The sequence below is a fragment of the Solanum stenotomum genome, chromosome 9, assembly GCF_019186545.1.
Source record: "Solanum stenotomum isolate F172 chromosome 9, ASM1918654v1, whole genome shotgun sequence".
NCBI classification, from domain to species: Eukaryota; Viridiplantae; Streptophyta; class Magnoliopsida; order Solanales; family Solanaceae; genus Solanum; species Solanum stenotomum.
In genome coordinates, this window is record NC_064290.1 from 36,376,415 (window position 1) to 36,392,148 (window position 15,734).

Sequence of the window (15,734 nt, forward strand, 5' to 3'; positions counted from 1 at the left end):
TACTAAATCTAGTATTCTAAGTTTACTTTACTGCCGTTGAGTGGTTTGTAGACACCGTGGTTTTAGGTATCGATACACCGGTGAGTAAGATCGTTCTATCCTGGGAGGATATATTACATTAACCTCGGGTACTTGAGGGGAATAATTTCCTTAAGGGGACACTGTGCATTCAGTGGGCTCGATTTTCTTTATTTGAGAAAAATATTTTTATATTGTTCCTAATCTGTTTCTGATTCTATTTTCTTTACTAGTTTTAATTTTCTAGTTTGAAAATACTATTTAAACTTTGTTGTTTCTTACCAAGCTCTTCAAAGTTCTATTCTAAGTATCTTAGGAATACAAGATGAACAACAATCTTAAGGAAATTAGTATAATGTTGATATTTCTTGTATTCTACTCATTGAGAGAAACAGATCATGGAAGTAGAAGATTAATGCATTACTTCTCCAAAATTTGGTGCTTTGTTTAGCAAGGTCGAAGTGAGAATGTACTAGAAGAATTGGTGGTATTTCGGTTAAAGATTATACCAAGTAACCTTCTTATTATTTATCTAAGAAGGAAAATAGTTTCTAAAAGTTAATAGTTTTGATATTTATCATGTATGTCTTTGGAAAAAGATCTGCAAACCATATGATTTTTGAATGAATTTTCCTTGGCAAAAAAGTGTTGCTTTTAAAATTCTTTAGTTTGCAGAATGAGAGATGCACATTTTTGTTTGATAAAATAGTATGTTAAAATGTTAGTTGGAAGGCTATTTGATAAAGCATATCTATGTGATAATCTAAGAATATGTTTAAATTTGTTTGCAGACTAAAAATTTTTTTTTTATAGTTTTGTACTCCATGTGAAATTTGATAGTGTCTAATTTTTGTAGACTAAAAACTTTTGTAGTTTTCTACTCTGGAAAACTTAGATTATGCTATTGATTTGAAGAATATGAAAACTTCACATAATAAGTCAATGTTGTACATTTGACTTTCTATAAACTGTATGTCTATTTGTGATAGAGGAAAAATACCAATGACTTAGAATTTGTGATTTTGTGTCTCTATGGAATGAACTTGACATTGTGTAAAAATTGTCAAAGAGAATTGAAGCACTATAATTCTTTTGTAGAATGATACTTTCAAAAGAGGTTTCACGTTGCCAATGACACTTTGATAGCATGAGGAAGAAAATATGTGGAAAAACTATTTTCAAATACTTGAAAAATATTTTTGAGATCATATTTAAAATGTGGGAGGTTCTATGCTTATGAAAAAGATAAAATTAGACTTAGTGTCTAATTTAAATTTGGAGCACAAGATATGAAATTTGATGATACTTTTGTATTATGTTAGACCCATAAAATTCTTGGAGTATATTTGATATTGTGGTCGTTGAGTTTCTCTTTTACTAGTATATGGTATGACTAGTATGAAACTATCAAATTATATGTATACTTGTTCAAAATGATTGAGTTCTTTTTATAACTATTTGTATAGACATGAATATTGGTGAATAGTCATTTGTCATGTTTTGTAAAAGAAGCATTTGGACTATATTGCCTTTATTGGACCCGATGAAACTTTGTTCATGGGTAGTTCTATAACAATCAAATTGAAAGTTATGGAAAGGTCCTTCCGAAAAGGACATTTGATATGGTGATGACTCTAAACAATGTTTGTATCACACAAAATTGTAAGAAATAGGAACAAAATATTTGTGAGAAAAAGCTACCTCGCGGAGAGCTTTTCAAACTCAATATTTTTATTTGTTCCTACTTGATTGAGTCAAATTGTTTGTGACATGAATGGGGCGTGTCAATTACAAAACCTTGTAAGGAAAACTGATCAACTTAGAAGTTTTGTCTAACTTTGAGTGCAATAAATAAAAATGTCAAGTTTGTGTGGAATCTAAGTATGCTGAGCATTCTTATAAATCCGTTGAAAGGAATTCTAATCCCTTAAAGTTGATTTACACTGACATTTGTGATATAAAGTCAACACCATCTCGTGGTGGAAAAAAGTATCTCATAACTTTCATTGACAATTGCATTAGAAACGACTATGTCTATTTGCTGAATGGTAAGGATGAAGCAATAGAAATGTCTAGATAATATAATATTGAAGTTGAAAATCAGTTGAGAAAAAGATAATAAGTGATAGGGATGGAGAATATAAATCTCCTTTTGCAGAAATATGTTTGGAAAATGGATTTATCTATCAAACTATTGTCCTATTCACCTAAATCTAATGAAATTGCAGAATGGAAAAAAATAACCGAACTTTGAAGAAAATGATGGATACATTACTTATAAGTTTAGGTTTACCACAAGACTTGTGTGGAGAAACTATCCTTACTGCAAAAGGGATCAACAAAAAGTTTCGTATTTTCAGAAAGAAAACAATTTTTTTTGTTCAGGACACAATCTATTCCATATGAGAAATGGAAAGGAAGGAAATCCAACTTGAAATACTTCAAAGTGTGGGGGTGTCTAGCCAAAGTCCAAGTTCCTATTCCTAAAAGAATTAAAATAGGATCTATGATTGTGGACTGTAAAATTAGACTTGAGTAGTCTAGTGCAGGGTTTAAAAGACCTTGGAAAGAAAAAAAAAGAATGTACTTAATGAAGAGATTCAGAGGCATAGTAAATGTCAAAGGACATCTACTTCTTTCGAATATGATTTTGTAACATTTCTTGCGTCTTCTATAGACTTATCCTTCTGGAAAAATGGTGTCAATAGTAAGATTGATACAATCTTGAGCAACCATATTGGAAGTTAATTGATCTTCTTCTAGAAAATAAATTTTTGGGTTCAAAGTGACTCTTCAGAAGGAAAATGAAAGTCGATGGAACTGTTGACAAATATAAAGCAAGACTTTTTGTCAAATGCTTTAGACAAAAACAAGGTCTTGATCTTGTCGATATATACTCCTCAGTAACTAGAATTATATCCATTCGGATGCTAATATTATTAGTTGTGGTATATGACCTCCAAATTCATCAAATGAATGTGAAAATAGCTTTCTTAAATGGAGAATCGGAGGAAGAAATTTACATGGAACAGCTCGAGGGTTTTGTGATTTCTGGTAAAGAAAAGAAAGTGTGCGAACTTGTTAAGTCACTTTATGGACTAATGCAAGCACCCAAACAATGACATAAGAAATTTAACCAAACCATGTTGGAAAATAGATTTAAGAATGATGAAAGTGATAAATGTGTTTATATTAAAATCACACGATCATTGTTTGTTTGTATATTAATGACATGTTGATCATCAGTAAAGACACTAATGACATAAATGCTACTAAACGTATGCTAGAAAATAAGTTTGATATGAAAGATCTTGGAGTTGTTGATGCGATCTTAGGTATAAGAATCCTTAGAACTCTATAATGTTTAGCATTGTCACAGTTTCATTGCATTGAAAAGGTACTTGACTAGTTCAAATATTTGTATTTCAATATTGTCAAGACTTCAATAAATGTGAGCTTTGCATTTCAAATGAGTGAAGGCGAAAGTGACTCACAATTGGATTGTGCTAGAGTATTGGGAAGTATGATGTATATCAAGAAGTGTACACGATCAAATATAGTATGTGCTATTAGTAAACTAATTTGGTTCACGAGTAATCCCAATCAAACTCATTGGATAGCAATGAAAAGAGTTTTGGGGTATTTAAAACATACTCAAAACTATGTCTTGCATCATAACAATATCCAACAATATTGAAAGGATATAGTGATGCAAATTGGATCACCGAGATCAAATGAAGTAAAATCCATGAGTGGATACGTATTTACTCTTGGTGGAGGAGAAGTCTCTTGGAAATCTTCCAAAAAAAAAAAAGACATGTATCACTAGCTCTACAATGAACTCTGAGCTAGGTGCTCTAGATAAGACCGGTGAATAAGTTGAAAGACTCTGGAATTTCTTGATAGATATTCTTTTTTGGTCCAAACCTTTGGCATCAGTATGCATACAATTTGATAGTCAAGATGCAATAGGTATGGCATGAAGCATGATGTATAACGGAAAGTATCATCATATAAGATAGAGACATAATACCGTTAGAAAACAACTACTCTCTAGTGGAATTATCACAATTGACTATGTAAAGTCAAAGGATAATGTGTCGGATCCACTTACAAAAAGGCCTAACTAGAGAGAAAGTTGAAAGATCATCTAAGGGAATGGATTTACGGCTTAGGACAAGTCATCATGGCGGTAATTCTATCAAGCAGACTGGAGATCCCAAGAGTTGGATTCAAGGAGAAAAATAAAGTTGTACGACTGACGATTCGACATTGTCAATCAACTCAATCCATTCTCATGATGAAGACAATGTTCAGGAACGAGGTTAAAATATTAAGGCTTGTTAATGAGTTAATAAAGCTTCAAGTTTTTAATGATTTGCTAAGTTTGACAGACTTGACCAAATAGTGTATCTACGCGATGACACGATTAGAAATCACCTATGTGAGTGTGAAGTGTAAGCCGCTTCAAAGAGAATTATTGGCAAAAGCTTATTCTCTATACACTCATGAAACCAGGAGGTGTTCATGGCTGAAACGAACACAACCGTAAGAATCATAAACGGTAAAAGGTTAATTATGTGACATATACACCAAAGCTCGACGGTTCAAAGATATCGCATCTATCGATTGATCGAATATATCCGACATATGTTCACTACGGAAAGTCCAAGGGGAAACCTACTTATCCAGATGCAATTAATTCTTGCTTGTAAAGTACACATACTTGTCTATTTCTTTGTCTTTGAATCATTCCCCATTCATGCGGGGGAATGTTGGGTTTTAAAAGTTGCGACTGGAAAATGAAGAGTTGCAACTTTTATGAAGAGTTGTGACTTTTATGAAAAGTAGCGACTTTTATGAAAAGTTGCGACTTTTATGAAAGGTTGTGACCTTTTCGAAAGATTGTAACTTTTCCAAAGGTTTGTGACCTTTCCGGTAAGGCACAACAAGAACTTTTTCACACTACCCTTTGTTTTCTATAAATTGAGGGATTTCTTCTCATTTTAGTAAAGAACGAATTTTTCTGGACTTCTTCTATTACTACTAAATCTAGTATTCTAAGTGTACTTTACTGCCGTTAAGTGGTTCGCTGACACTGTGGTTTTAGGTACCGATACACCGGTGAGTAAGATCGCTCTATCTTGGGAGGATATATTTCATTAACCTCGGGTACTTAAGGGGAATAATATCCTTAAGGGGACATTGTGCATTTAGTGGGTTCGATTTTCTTTCTTTGAGAAAAATATTTTTATATTGTTTCTAATTTGTTTCTGATTCTATTTTCTTTACTAGTTTTAATTTTCTAGTTTGAAAATACTCTTTAAAATTTGTTGTTTCTTACCAACTTCTTCAAAGTTGTTCTAAATATCTTAGGACTACAAGATGAACAATACAAGATGAACAACACAGTCAACACTAGCCGTTATGAAACAATCCCCAGAAGCAATGTCAGATATTACTCTTCTCATCCTTAAATGTCATTTAATTAAATTATTTGTTATTTGTCATGACTCATGAGTTATGAGAGTTATTTTTAAAAAAAGTAATTACTCCTATAAAAGAGTAGAATCACCACATTTTAAATCAAAAAATTCTTTTACTGAATACTTCATTTCTTGTCTAGCAATTTTGTTACTTGTTCACCAGCTTTGAGCAATCTTCAAGCTTGTTTGGGGATATTTCCATCAAAGATATCATTGAGTTCAGGTCAACACATGCTACATTTGTTTAATATTATTTAATACAGTCAATTTGTCTTATCCATTTCTTATTTACAATTTTAATATTTATGTATTTCTCCATCTCAATCAATTCAATTCACACGTCATTCAAACCTCACATATAAATTCAACGGAAAAGGGTCAAAATGTCCTTAAACTATGTGAAATTGAACAAAAATGTCCTCAATTAATAGTTTGGTCTAAAAATACCTCTACAATTAATAGTTTGATCTAAAAATATATCGATAATAATTTGATCCAATAATTCCCATATTGTTACTAAATGGGTCAAAATGCCTTGTTACTAATAATATATTTATTTATATTCTTTTTAAACGAATTTTATTCTTAATAGAAACATTACTTATAAAGAATCATATCTTGTTTCTTTCTTTTGAAATCACTTTAACTAATAAATAAGTAAGAAGTAATTTTTTTTTTGATCTCATTTTATTAATTAAAATAAACTAACTTCATGCACATTTTTGACTGAATATAGGTCATATATATAAGATCATAGTAATCACATCATATTTTCATTTAGATAACGATAAAAAAATTCTAATAACATTGAAAATATTTTTATTTCTTAATTTTTTTCGAATTGAAGTAGGATAAATATTTGCTAATAAAAAATTTATTATTAAAATGAGAATGTGACTAAAAAGAAAACAAATAATATATTTATTTCAAAAAGGGTATTTTTAACCCATTAAGTTACATTTTTTACCAAACTATTGACAACAAGCATATTTTTAGACCAAACTATAAACTGAGGGAATTTTTGTTCAATTTCACATTATTTAAGAGCATTTTAACCCTTTTTTTGTACATTTAATTGTACTTTTTTGGGTTAAATAGTTTGGTGCCAACTGTGGAGCTAAGGATAATTGTGGTATTATTGTATTGATCTTATTGAACTGATAATCACAAACTTTGTCTTTGTGATGCTAACCAATCAATTGACCCAAGGTATATGTGGGCACACATATACCTTTAAAACACACTATTAAATAGTGCATGGGGTAAAAGGTCATGTCCAAAGTTTGAGATTGTTACAGCAATTTCGATCAAAATTCAAATATATTTCGAACGTTTTTTCCATCCAAACAACAAAGTTAATCTGGTATTATAGACTTGAATCACAAATGGGGAGGAAACTTCTCCACAAGCATCTCAACGTGATAATACACAACATAGTGAGAGCAATAATGATCAAGATATGGTTAGAGTCGTCTTATTTGACAGTCACATTCCAAAATACCCCTAGACGTGATTGACATCCGCTAATACTATTTGTTGGGCGAATCAAATATTTATAAATTTACCCAAATTATTTAAGCACTAAGGTGGAATATGTGTACTCCAAAATTCATCAATACTCATTAAGATGAAACAATTATCCAACCAAAATGGTATATCGATTTATGAAAAGAAACAGTCACTTAAATAAAATATTTCAAGCCCAAATCTCATAGTAAGACCATGAAGCATTTAACATAGTTACATGAGTTCAACTGTCGGGCATGCAAACCCCCAAAAAAGAAGATGTAAGTTATAAATAGATAGAGATGAAACAATAGCCTCTAGGAACAATCTGAAGGCTCAACTCAATAGCAGAATTCACCGAATCAATGGAATCATCAGATTTCCGAAAAGAGGTCAAATGAGGGAATTACCCTCCCGAACCACTCTTTAGGCATAAAACTCAACTTCTAGCCCAAGCGCCTAAAACTCAACCCAAGGCCTCGGAAACTTGACCAACCACCTTACTAGCTCAAACTCGACGTTTCGGGCGCAATGGAACTAACGGAATCTCCATCCGATGCTCGAAACTCAAAATGTTGACCAAAGTCAACTATAACAATAATACTCAACTCAAAAGGATCAAAATCACCAAAAACACACTTGATCGCATCGAGGATCACACCAACCATTCTCGTAGCACAAACTAAGCATGAGCACGGTAAGGAGTAGGGCAGAATAGTCATTTCACAATTAAAAGTAAATTCACAAGAAATAGGACAATACACCTCCTAATGAGAGGTACCAAAAAATTTTTTAGTAATCCTCATGTATAAACATCTAAAGTAAATTATGTATTACTTTTTAGTTAGGAAGAATACAAAAATACTCCTACCAAAAAAATATTAGGGCGAGGTGATTAGACAGGACATGACGTAAAAAAAAACAAAAACAAAAGACAAGACATGACGTAACTTCATATAACTAAGGACATGACCTTAGATAGGAATGGGTAACGGTCACATATTGAGATAGAAGGTTAGTAGGGGTAGAGTGTTCTCTTGCCTTGCTTTTGTTATCTATCAACATATGTTGTGTATTCTGTTTCGATTATGACGTTATTTTGTTGTTGATATTGTTTGTCTTGTAAACTCTACACCTCATTTTGTATCAACTGGTATGCTTTTTTCTGTTCTCTTCTTCTTTTATTTGAGTTTGATGCTCTTGAGTCGAGGATCTTTCGAGAAAATTCTCTCTACCTCCATGAGAAAATGATAAGGTTTGTGTATACTCGACCCTCTCCAAAACCCATTAGTAGAATTTCACTAGGTATATTGTTGTTTATGATGAACTTGGAAAGAAACTCAGTTTATAAAGAAAATGGTCAAATGCCCCCTAACCTATATTCGAATTATCAACTACACACTTCAAGTTTACAGGGGTCCTATCACCCCCCTCCCCTGAATTGTTTAAAATTGAAACTATTATCTCCCTAAATGCTTACTTGGCAAAGTGAGTGTATCTCACTCTCTTAAACAAAATGAAGACCAAAAACTAGTATTAAATTTTTATTTTTATTTTCTTAAATATATGTATCTTTTTTCTTTCTTTTTTTTCTTCTTCATAGCAATTGGATTGAGCATCAATGGTAGCACCAAACTTCTTCACTATTTTGAAACCATTGCTATCACTACATTAATGATACACCACAAATCGTTTATAGCAATTTCACTCATTACTCTCCACAATCAAGAATTATATATCAAAAATCTTTGATTTATGACCAAAAATCTTTTAAATCAAAGCAAATTTAAGCTTGGATAAGCTTAATACAGGGATACCCAAATAATTTTCTTCAATAAACTTTGAATACTAAGATAATTTTTTATCCTATATTTAATTCCTAGCAGACCCACTACTAATTTTAATAACTGGACAATTTCCAGCGAATCTGAAAAGTTCAGCACGTGTTCTTCATCTTCTTCGTTCCATTGTTCTGAAAAACCACTCTAAATCTTCTCCAAATTGCCCTAAATTTTAGATATAAGTTTTCCTCAATATTTCGATTCTTTTGATATATTATCCACTCAAAAAGGTGCTCATTGTGGCAAGTCGAATGTTTAGCTCAAGCTTTTGAACTAACTTTAATGGAGGTTTCAAGTTAATGCTTCGCATTTTAAACCATGAGCTTCAGTTTTCAATTCTCAAACATAAAGAACTCTTCAAACCATCTCAAAGTTGCTCCCACTTCAAAAATATAGATTCAATAATTTCATATGAAAGCTTGTTGATTTCCATGAAATTCCGGTGTTTATTTAAATTTAAAAATCGCAACCATAAACTCAATCAAACTCAATGTATTTAGCTTCAAATAATTAGCAACCATCTATATTATCAACATGTTTCAAATTTGAAGATCCAACATACATTCATAAACTTATGTTTTGACCTTAAATTGTTTTTTTAAATTAATAAGTCAGAAAGGGAGAAGAATAAAAAAAATTAAATAAAATTTTCACATTGCGTGAGTTTCACCCATTAGCATAGATGTGATAATGACATTTTAAGGGTGTGATAATTTCAATTTTAAACAATTCAGATGAGTGATAGTACTCCCGTAAAGTTAAAGTATGTAGTTGAAAATTCAAGTATAGATTAGGTAGGCTTTTGACCACTTTCTCTTAAAATTATGAATAAAGGGTGCTTTTATAATATATAAAAGTTTAAGTTTATTTTTAAACTTAAAAAATTCACAAATAATAAAATTTTACCCAAATACTAATTTTTTCTAGTAATTGCAATTTGAATTATTGCCAAAATATTTAACAAATAATGATAAATTGTGTGGCCTAACAATTTTTGTCAGGTTCATTTCCAAATATTTTTATAAATGTCTATAGCCAAATGGGTCATACTAGTTCAACTTGTTGACTACATGAATTTTCACTTGTTGAAAAAAATTTGGTTCCATCTCCTCTTTTCCCTTCCCCTACCTCTCAAAAATATAATTTTTAAAAAGTAAGCATGACTAAAGTATTATTTAGTTCCTACTTGAATTTCAGTCATACATGAAAAATGCCGACACATAACAAAAGATTAAGCCAATTATTACATACATGCCTTAAGTTAGCCTTAAAGGCCTTAATTTGTGAACAAGGAACTGTCGCAGATTGAGTGAATAATTTGAGAGATCTCAACCAATTTGTGTGAATATTTTTTTGTTACAACACTACTGTTGCCTGCAACACACTAGTAAAGCAAGAAATTGTTATTTCCACAAAGCATTCTTCATACAAAAGTTTGATATTATGGAACAAAAGCGACTACAGATATATCAAAAAACATTATTGGCATAGATTCCAGAAGCTCATTGTAGAGCCACAACACTTGGGAGGCAGTAGTGATAAGCTTAAAGAGCATTGAGGATTTCATCAGCACCGGAGACTGTGAACTCCCCTCCAGATTCAATGTTGGCTACTTTCACCTCAAGGTCATCAACCAAAAGAGCATACCTTCGTGATCGAACACCAAGCCCCTTATCTGACAGATCAAGCTCCAAACCAAGGGCATGGGTGTATTTTCCAGCTCCATCAGCAAGAAATTTTACATGTTTGTTCTCAGGGTAAGTTTTTGCCCAGGCCTTCATCACAAAGGGGTCATTGACTGCACAAGTAATGCAAACATGGAATAAGATATCATGACGGGGTACACGCATCTAATGGGCATGGGGTGCCGGTTGATGTTATGGATAGTTGCACACTTGTACAAGGCTGGTTATGAATAAAGTTCCAATATTTATCATGCATATTAGGATTATGTTGATGTGATCATACATTTATTAAATATAATATTTGAGCATACATAAATATGTCTTACTTAGGGGTGGCAAAATTTAACTCAAACCTGTCCAACCTTTGCGATGATTCTACGGGTTGGGTCATGGCCTGTTCTTGAGTTGACCCAACGTGTTGTAACCCAAACTAACCCATCTTCTACATGGGTCATTTTGGGTCAATAATCAACTCATAAACTCAATAGCAATGTAACAACGTTCAGCTTCAGAGAAGGTGAACAACATCCAGTAGATCTACTGCATTTGCTTTCTGTAAGCTCTATCATTATATGATTGATGAAAAAGGTAATTTTCCAGTTGTTATTCTTTTACATAGTAAACTTTTTTTATGAAATTGTTCGAACACAGAACTGATTTTGGGATTTTGTTCGTCGTCTGATCTTGGGAATTATGGATACAATTTATTTGTTTTTTAAAAGTAATATATATTTTATTCAGATACAGCTCTCTGCAATTTGAGTTCCATCTTTATTTAAAGTGAGTCATGTGGGAATTAGTGGTAGATCAAATTAGTTTAACAAACTGAAGGTCATCTTATCACTGCATTATCTACTTGGGCGGGTTAGGTTATAACCTGCAATTTAACCCATTATGACCCAACCCGTTTGGGACCCAAATATATTTTGAGCCGGTTGGGTTGTGACCCATTCACTAACCTAACCCATTTTGACCCACCAAAATTTGACTCAGCCCACACATTTGCCATCCCTATTCTTACTCATACCATTTTGATATGTGGATTACTTGGACTATATTAGTGCACTTCATTATTCTCATCTATAATAACTGCACAGGTTAATTTTCAGAAAGTACTTTTGTATCAAGACCTTACCTCTATTTCCTTGGGCACCATCAGTGATATAATTGAGTACTTCCCGTACTCACCCCCTCACTTTTTTTCCCTATGAGCAGATTTAAATTTGAGCACCAATGAACCGCGTGAGAGAGTTCTAGAGTTGGCTATAGTTGGTGGTGACCTATCAACTTTCTTCGCGATGGCTAAAGTTGTATAACTTTACCATATAGTTCTTTACGGAAAGTGATGTACTATTCGGCTCATAGTAGCTCATGATTCAGTTTGTACCCAATTTTGAGGATTCTTTTTGGTATTTTTGCCTTGTGGCTTGTATCACTTGTGAATTTTATCATCTACAGTATTCCCTTGTTTAGACTTTTTTTTTGTGCAGAACCTAAGTGATGTGATAAAAGACGAAGTTGACCAAAATAATGGGCAAAAATTTAAGTTTCTTAAAACTACCTATAACACACTAATTTGGTGCTCTATAGGTCAATGAAGCCTATAAGCGAACTAATTTAGTATGCTACATAACTCCTAAATCATTACACCGACACTTAGTTATTAGGGATGTTTAGCAAGTTCATAGTTATTTTGTTTAAAACAACTAACTAATATCTTATTAAGTAATCAAATAAACTACCAACTAACTAATCTTAAGCCCTATAATATAGCACATTTGACTAATCTCGATGATGATCCCTAGTGCTATCTTTTGGTGTTTATGGACAGAGAGGAACAAAAGATGTTTTTGATGGAGTTTCAACTGCTAGAAATCTTTTGCGAGGCAGATGTCTAGTTGGCCTTTTTAGCTGGTCCAAATTGACCCCTATAAAAAATGCTTGATGCCTTTAAATGAATCCACTTGCTTCATCCCAAAAAAAAAACACCTAAACCTATCAAAAGAAATCTAGTGTTGACTAATATTTTGCTAGTTACAAACAAAAAATAACCAAGTCCAGGAGTTATATAGCACTCTAATTTAGTGCGCTGACCATTGACCTACTGGACAGCTGTCAAGGAGTGGTACGCTAATGAGGTTATAAAGCGCACTAAACTAGTGCACTATATGTACCTTTGGAACCTTTAGCTTTGCTCATTATTTCGGTCAACTTTGTTTTCTTTCACGTCACTTAGATTCCAGACTCATTTTTATGTATTGTTGGGAATATCGATGTTGTTTTGAATTGCTTGGTTCTCTCAACATGGGACATTGAAACCAATCACGTGGTTCGCTCAACATGGGACATTGAATACCAATCAGAACTTTGTAATTTTGACAGTGAGACCAGGAAGGCACCACTCTTCTGGCAATTTATATAGCAATAATGACATTTGACAAATATAGTCAAGGGAAAAGGTGGTAATGGCAATAAGATATGATCAAGTAACTCTGCTGATGAGGAGGAGCTGACGTACCAAGACGTGCTAATCTGACAATCTTAATTGGCCCAACTTTTAACTCAACAAGCCAGCTCAGGATTCAAGTATACTGATATTTTGCTTGCTATCTACACACACCTACATTCTTTTCCCCTCCATTACTTATAAATTGCAAAAGATATCAGCAGAGTAAAACAAATAGTGAGAAAAGAAACTTGTCCCTACTTCTGAGCCTTCTAGCTGTGCTTTTTTCCCTCTAAATTATGCAACAAATGAAGGGTGGAAACTTTGCAGAACTCCACATTAAGCTCACATATAGGAAAAAAGTGAAGAAGACATGAAGCATGATGGTGGTTACGCAATGGTGAACTAGACGGTGAGGGTAGTTCTTTAAGAACAATAAGAAGAGCATTAACTCCCGAGAGTTTCAACCCACCCCAGAACAAATTCTCAAGTCCTTGTGCTTATTGTTACGAGTAAAACAATGAAAAATCATATATTGTTTTCCAAAGCTTTAAAATGCAATGAGGATTAAATTTTGAATTTTTCGAACCAAAAAGAAAAAAGAAATACAAAGCTTCCAGTCCATCTTATTTTAGGTAATTATGAAATTTCATCACAAATATTCAACTTTAGTTCATTTTAAGACTCTCAACAAAATTTATTGAGAACTTGATTGGTGGTATCTTCCATATAACCACGTGAAATCTTTCCAAAAAATATATTTTCTGCAAAAGAGCCAAAAACTCAAACCATAGGAACTTTCAATCGCTAAGAGGCTTTCTCAGATCTTAAGGGTAAATGTTTACTGATCACTAAGTCGAATCAGCAAGTACATGAGCCACTGCAAGAACAGACACCGACAGTGGCGGAGCCAAAATTTTCAATAAAGGGTTCAAAATCTGAAGAAATAGACCTACGAAGTAGTCCAAAGAGGTTCGACATCTGCTATATATACCTAAAAAAAAAAAAAATTTAACCATGTATAAATAATGCCGAAGAACCCCTAGCACACTGAACAAATCATAGAAAAACCCAGACAAGATTAAAAAAAAAACTTGTTGGAATTGTAAACTTTAGCCATAATTTCAGGGGGGGAAAGTTAAACAAAGAAACAACAAAAAAATAAAGATAGATGGAGAAGAAAGATACCACTGATGCAGAGGATTTCATCGACGCCCTTTGACTTCAACTCGTCAGCCTTTTCAATAAAGCCAGGCACATGCTTCATGCTGAATATAAGAATTTCACAGTTCAATATCATAGATCGGATTGTGGATTCATTAGAAAAAAGGAAGAAATAAAATAGAACCTGCAAGTGGGAGTGAAAGCTCCAGGAACGGCGAAGATAATGACCTTCTTGCCCTTAGCAAGTGAGTGTACTGAGACGGTCTGCATCTGATCTTGCTCGTCGAAGTAAGATACGGTACCATCGGGGATGACGTCACCAACGGCGATCCGAGCCATTTTTCTGCTACTTAGGTCGAGATGAGATTGCGCAGTTATGACAGATATTTGTTGAGCTTCCTGCGAAGGTGAAGGCCAATTATATATATATTAAGTTTTGAGGTTCGTGGGATTTATATATTATTATAAATAATTAAAGCTAGGTTAATTTGGAAAAATCACATAAATACATAACTTATTTATTATATTCTCTAAAATTTCTTATCATTTGCAAAAATTACAAAAAAAAAAAATATATCGAGAGATTTTGAAATGTATTTGAATTCCACCAAATTTAGAGAATTTTTGTAATTTGAAAATGAGTAAGGATATGATGTAATTAACTTTTAATACTATGAAATTTGTGTAAAATCTACTTTAATAGACTCACATTTTTAAAATTTAATATATTTATTTATTTTTATTTTGAATAAAATAATTTATAATTACATACATATTCATAATTTTTTTTAAAGAATTATATTAAATTACATCATAAACGGACAAAGAATAAAAGTTATCAAGTCCGGCTAAAGTTGATAGGCATTTAATTGACGACATCATAAATGGATATGTACAGTAGTAGTTATAGGTTGGACGGCAGCTTCTTCCCTAATCTAAAAGACTTGTTTGGCAGGGAGTATTTTTTACTTTCTTTTTTTCAATTATCATTATTTATTATTTATAAATTAGTATTTAGCTATAAAAATTTCAAATGTAATTTAAAGTTGTATTCTAAATTTGAAAAACACTCTAAATCTCTTTTCACTTTTATTATATATGTTTTTCAAATTTTATCCTAACTTTTTATATTTTGAAAAATAACTCTATTTTGAAATATATTTCATGCTTAAATCATATTTTAAAAGTACGTTCGAATAGCTAGGGGTGTATATAGACTGGATTGGTTTGGGTTTTTTAATTACTAAATCAAATTATTTGTGCCGGATTTTTAAATCTATAAACAAAATCAAACCAATAATACTCAAGTTTTTCATCCTCGTTTATTTTCGGGTTTTAGGATTTTCTCAATAAAGTATTCATATAAATATAATTAACTTGTGGTTCAAAAAAACTAAACTTAGATTATGTATTTCAATTGAGTAAACCATTGTAAAACTAAAGAAGAATACTCAATATTATAATTTTTCTCAATGTTGAATTGCTTTTTTTTTTTTGTTAGTTTTAGAGTATTGATTTGAGCTCTATTAAAGTGGCTAATATATATGGACTATAATTTTTATTGGATCATATAAAATTTTAAGTCAAA

General features: G+C 32.1%; 1 protein-coding gene across 1 annotated transcript; it reads right to left on the minus strand.

Annotated features, from left to right (window-relative positions):
* Nucleotides 1-10,239: 10,239 nt before the first annotated feature.
* LOC125876871 (peroxiredoxin-2B) lies at nt 10,240-14,571 on the minus strand. Its single transcript, XM_049558134.1, has 3 exons — nt 14,331-14,571; nt 14,171-14,250; nt 10,240-10,649 (listed from the first exon to the last, which is right to left on the minus strand). The coding sequence occupies exons 1-3, from the start codon at nt 14,483-14,485 to the stop codon at nt 10,396-10,398; spliced, it is 489 nt and encodes a 162-aa protein (XP_049414091.1). The 5' UTR covers nt 14,486-14,571; the 3' UTR covers nt 10,240-10,395.
* Between the last annotated feature and the right edge of the window lie 1,163 nt (nt 14,572-15,734).

Coding starts and splice junctions, on each gene's coding strand:
- LOC125876871 (XM_049558134.1), bottom strand. CDS start 14,485: ATGGCTCGGATCGCCGTTGGTGACGTCATCCCCGATGGTACCGTATCT. Junction 14,251..14,330: donor GCTTTCACTCCCACTTGCAG/GTTCTATTTTAT, acceptor TCTTATATTCAG/CATGAAGCATGTGCCTGGCT. Junction 10,650..14,170: donor TGAAATCCTCTGCATCAGTG/GTATCTTTCTTC, acceptor TTACTTGTGCAG/TCAATGACCCCTTTGTGATG.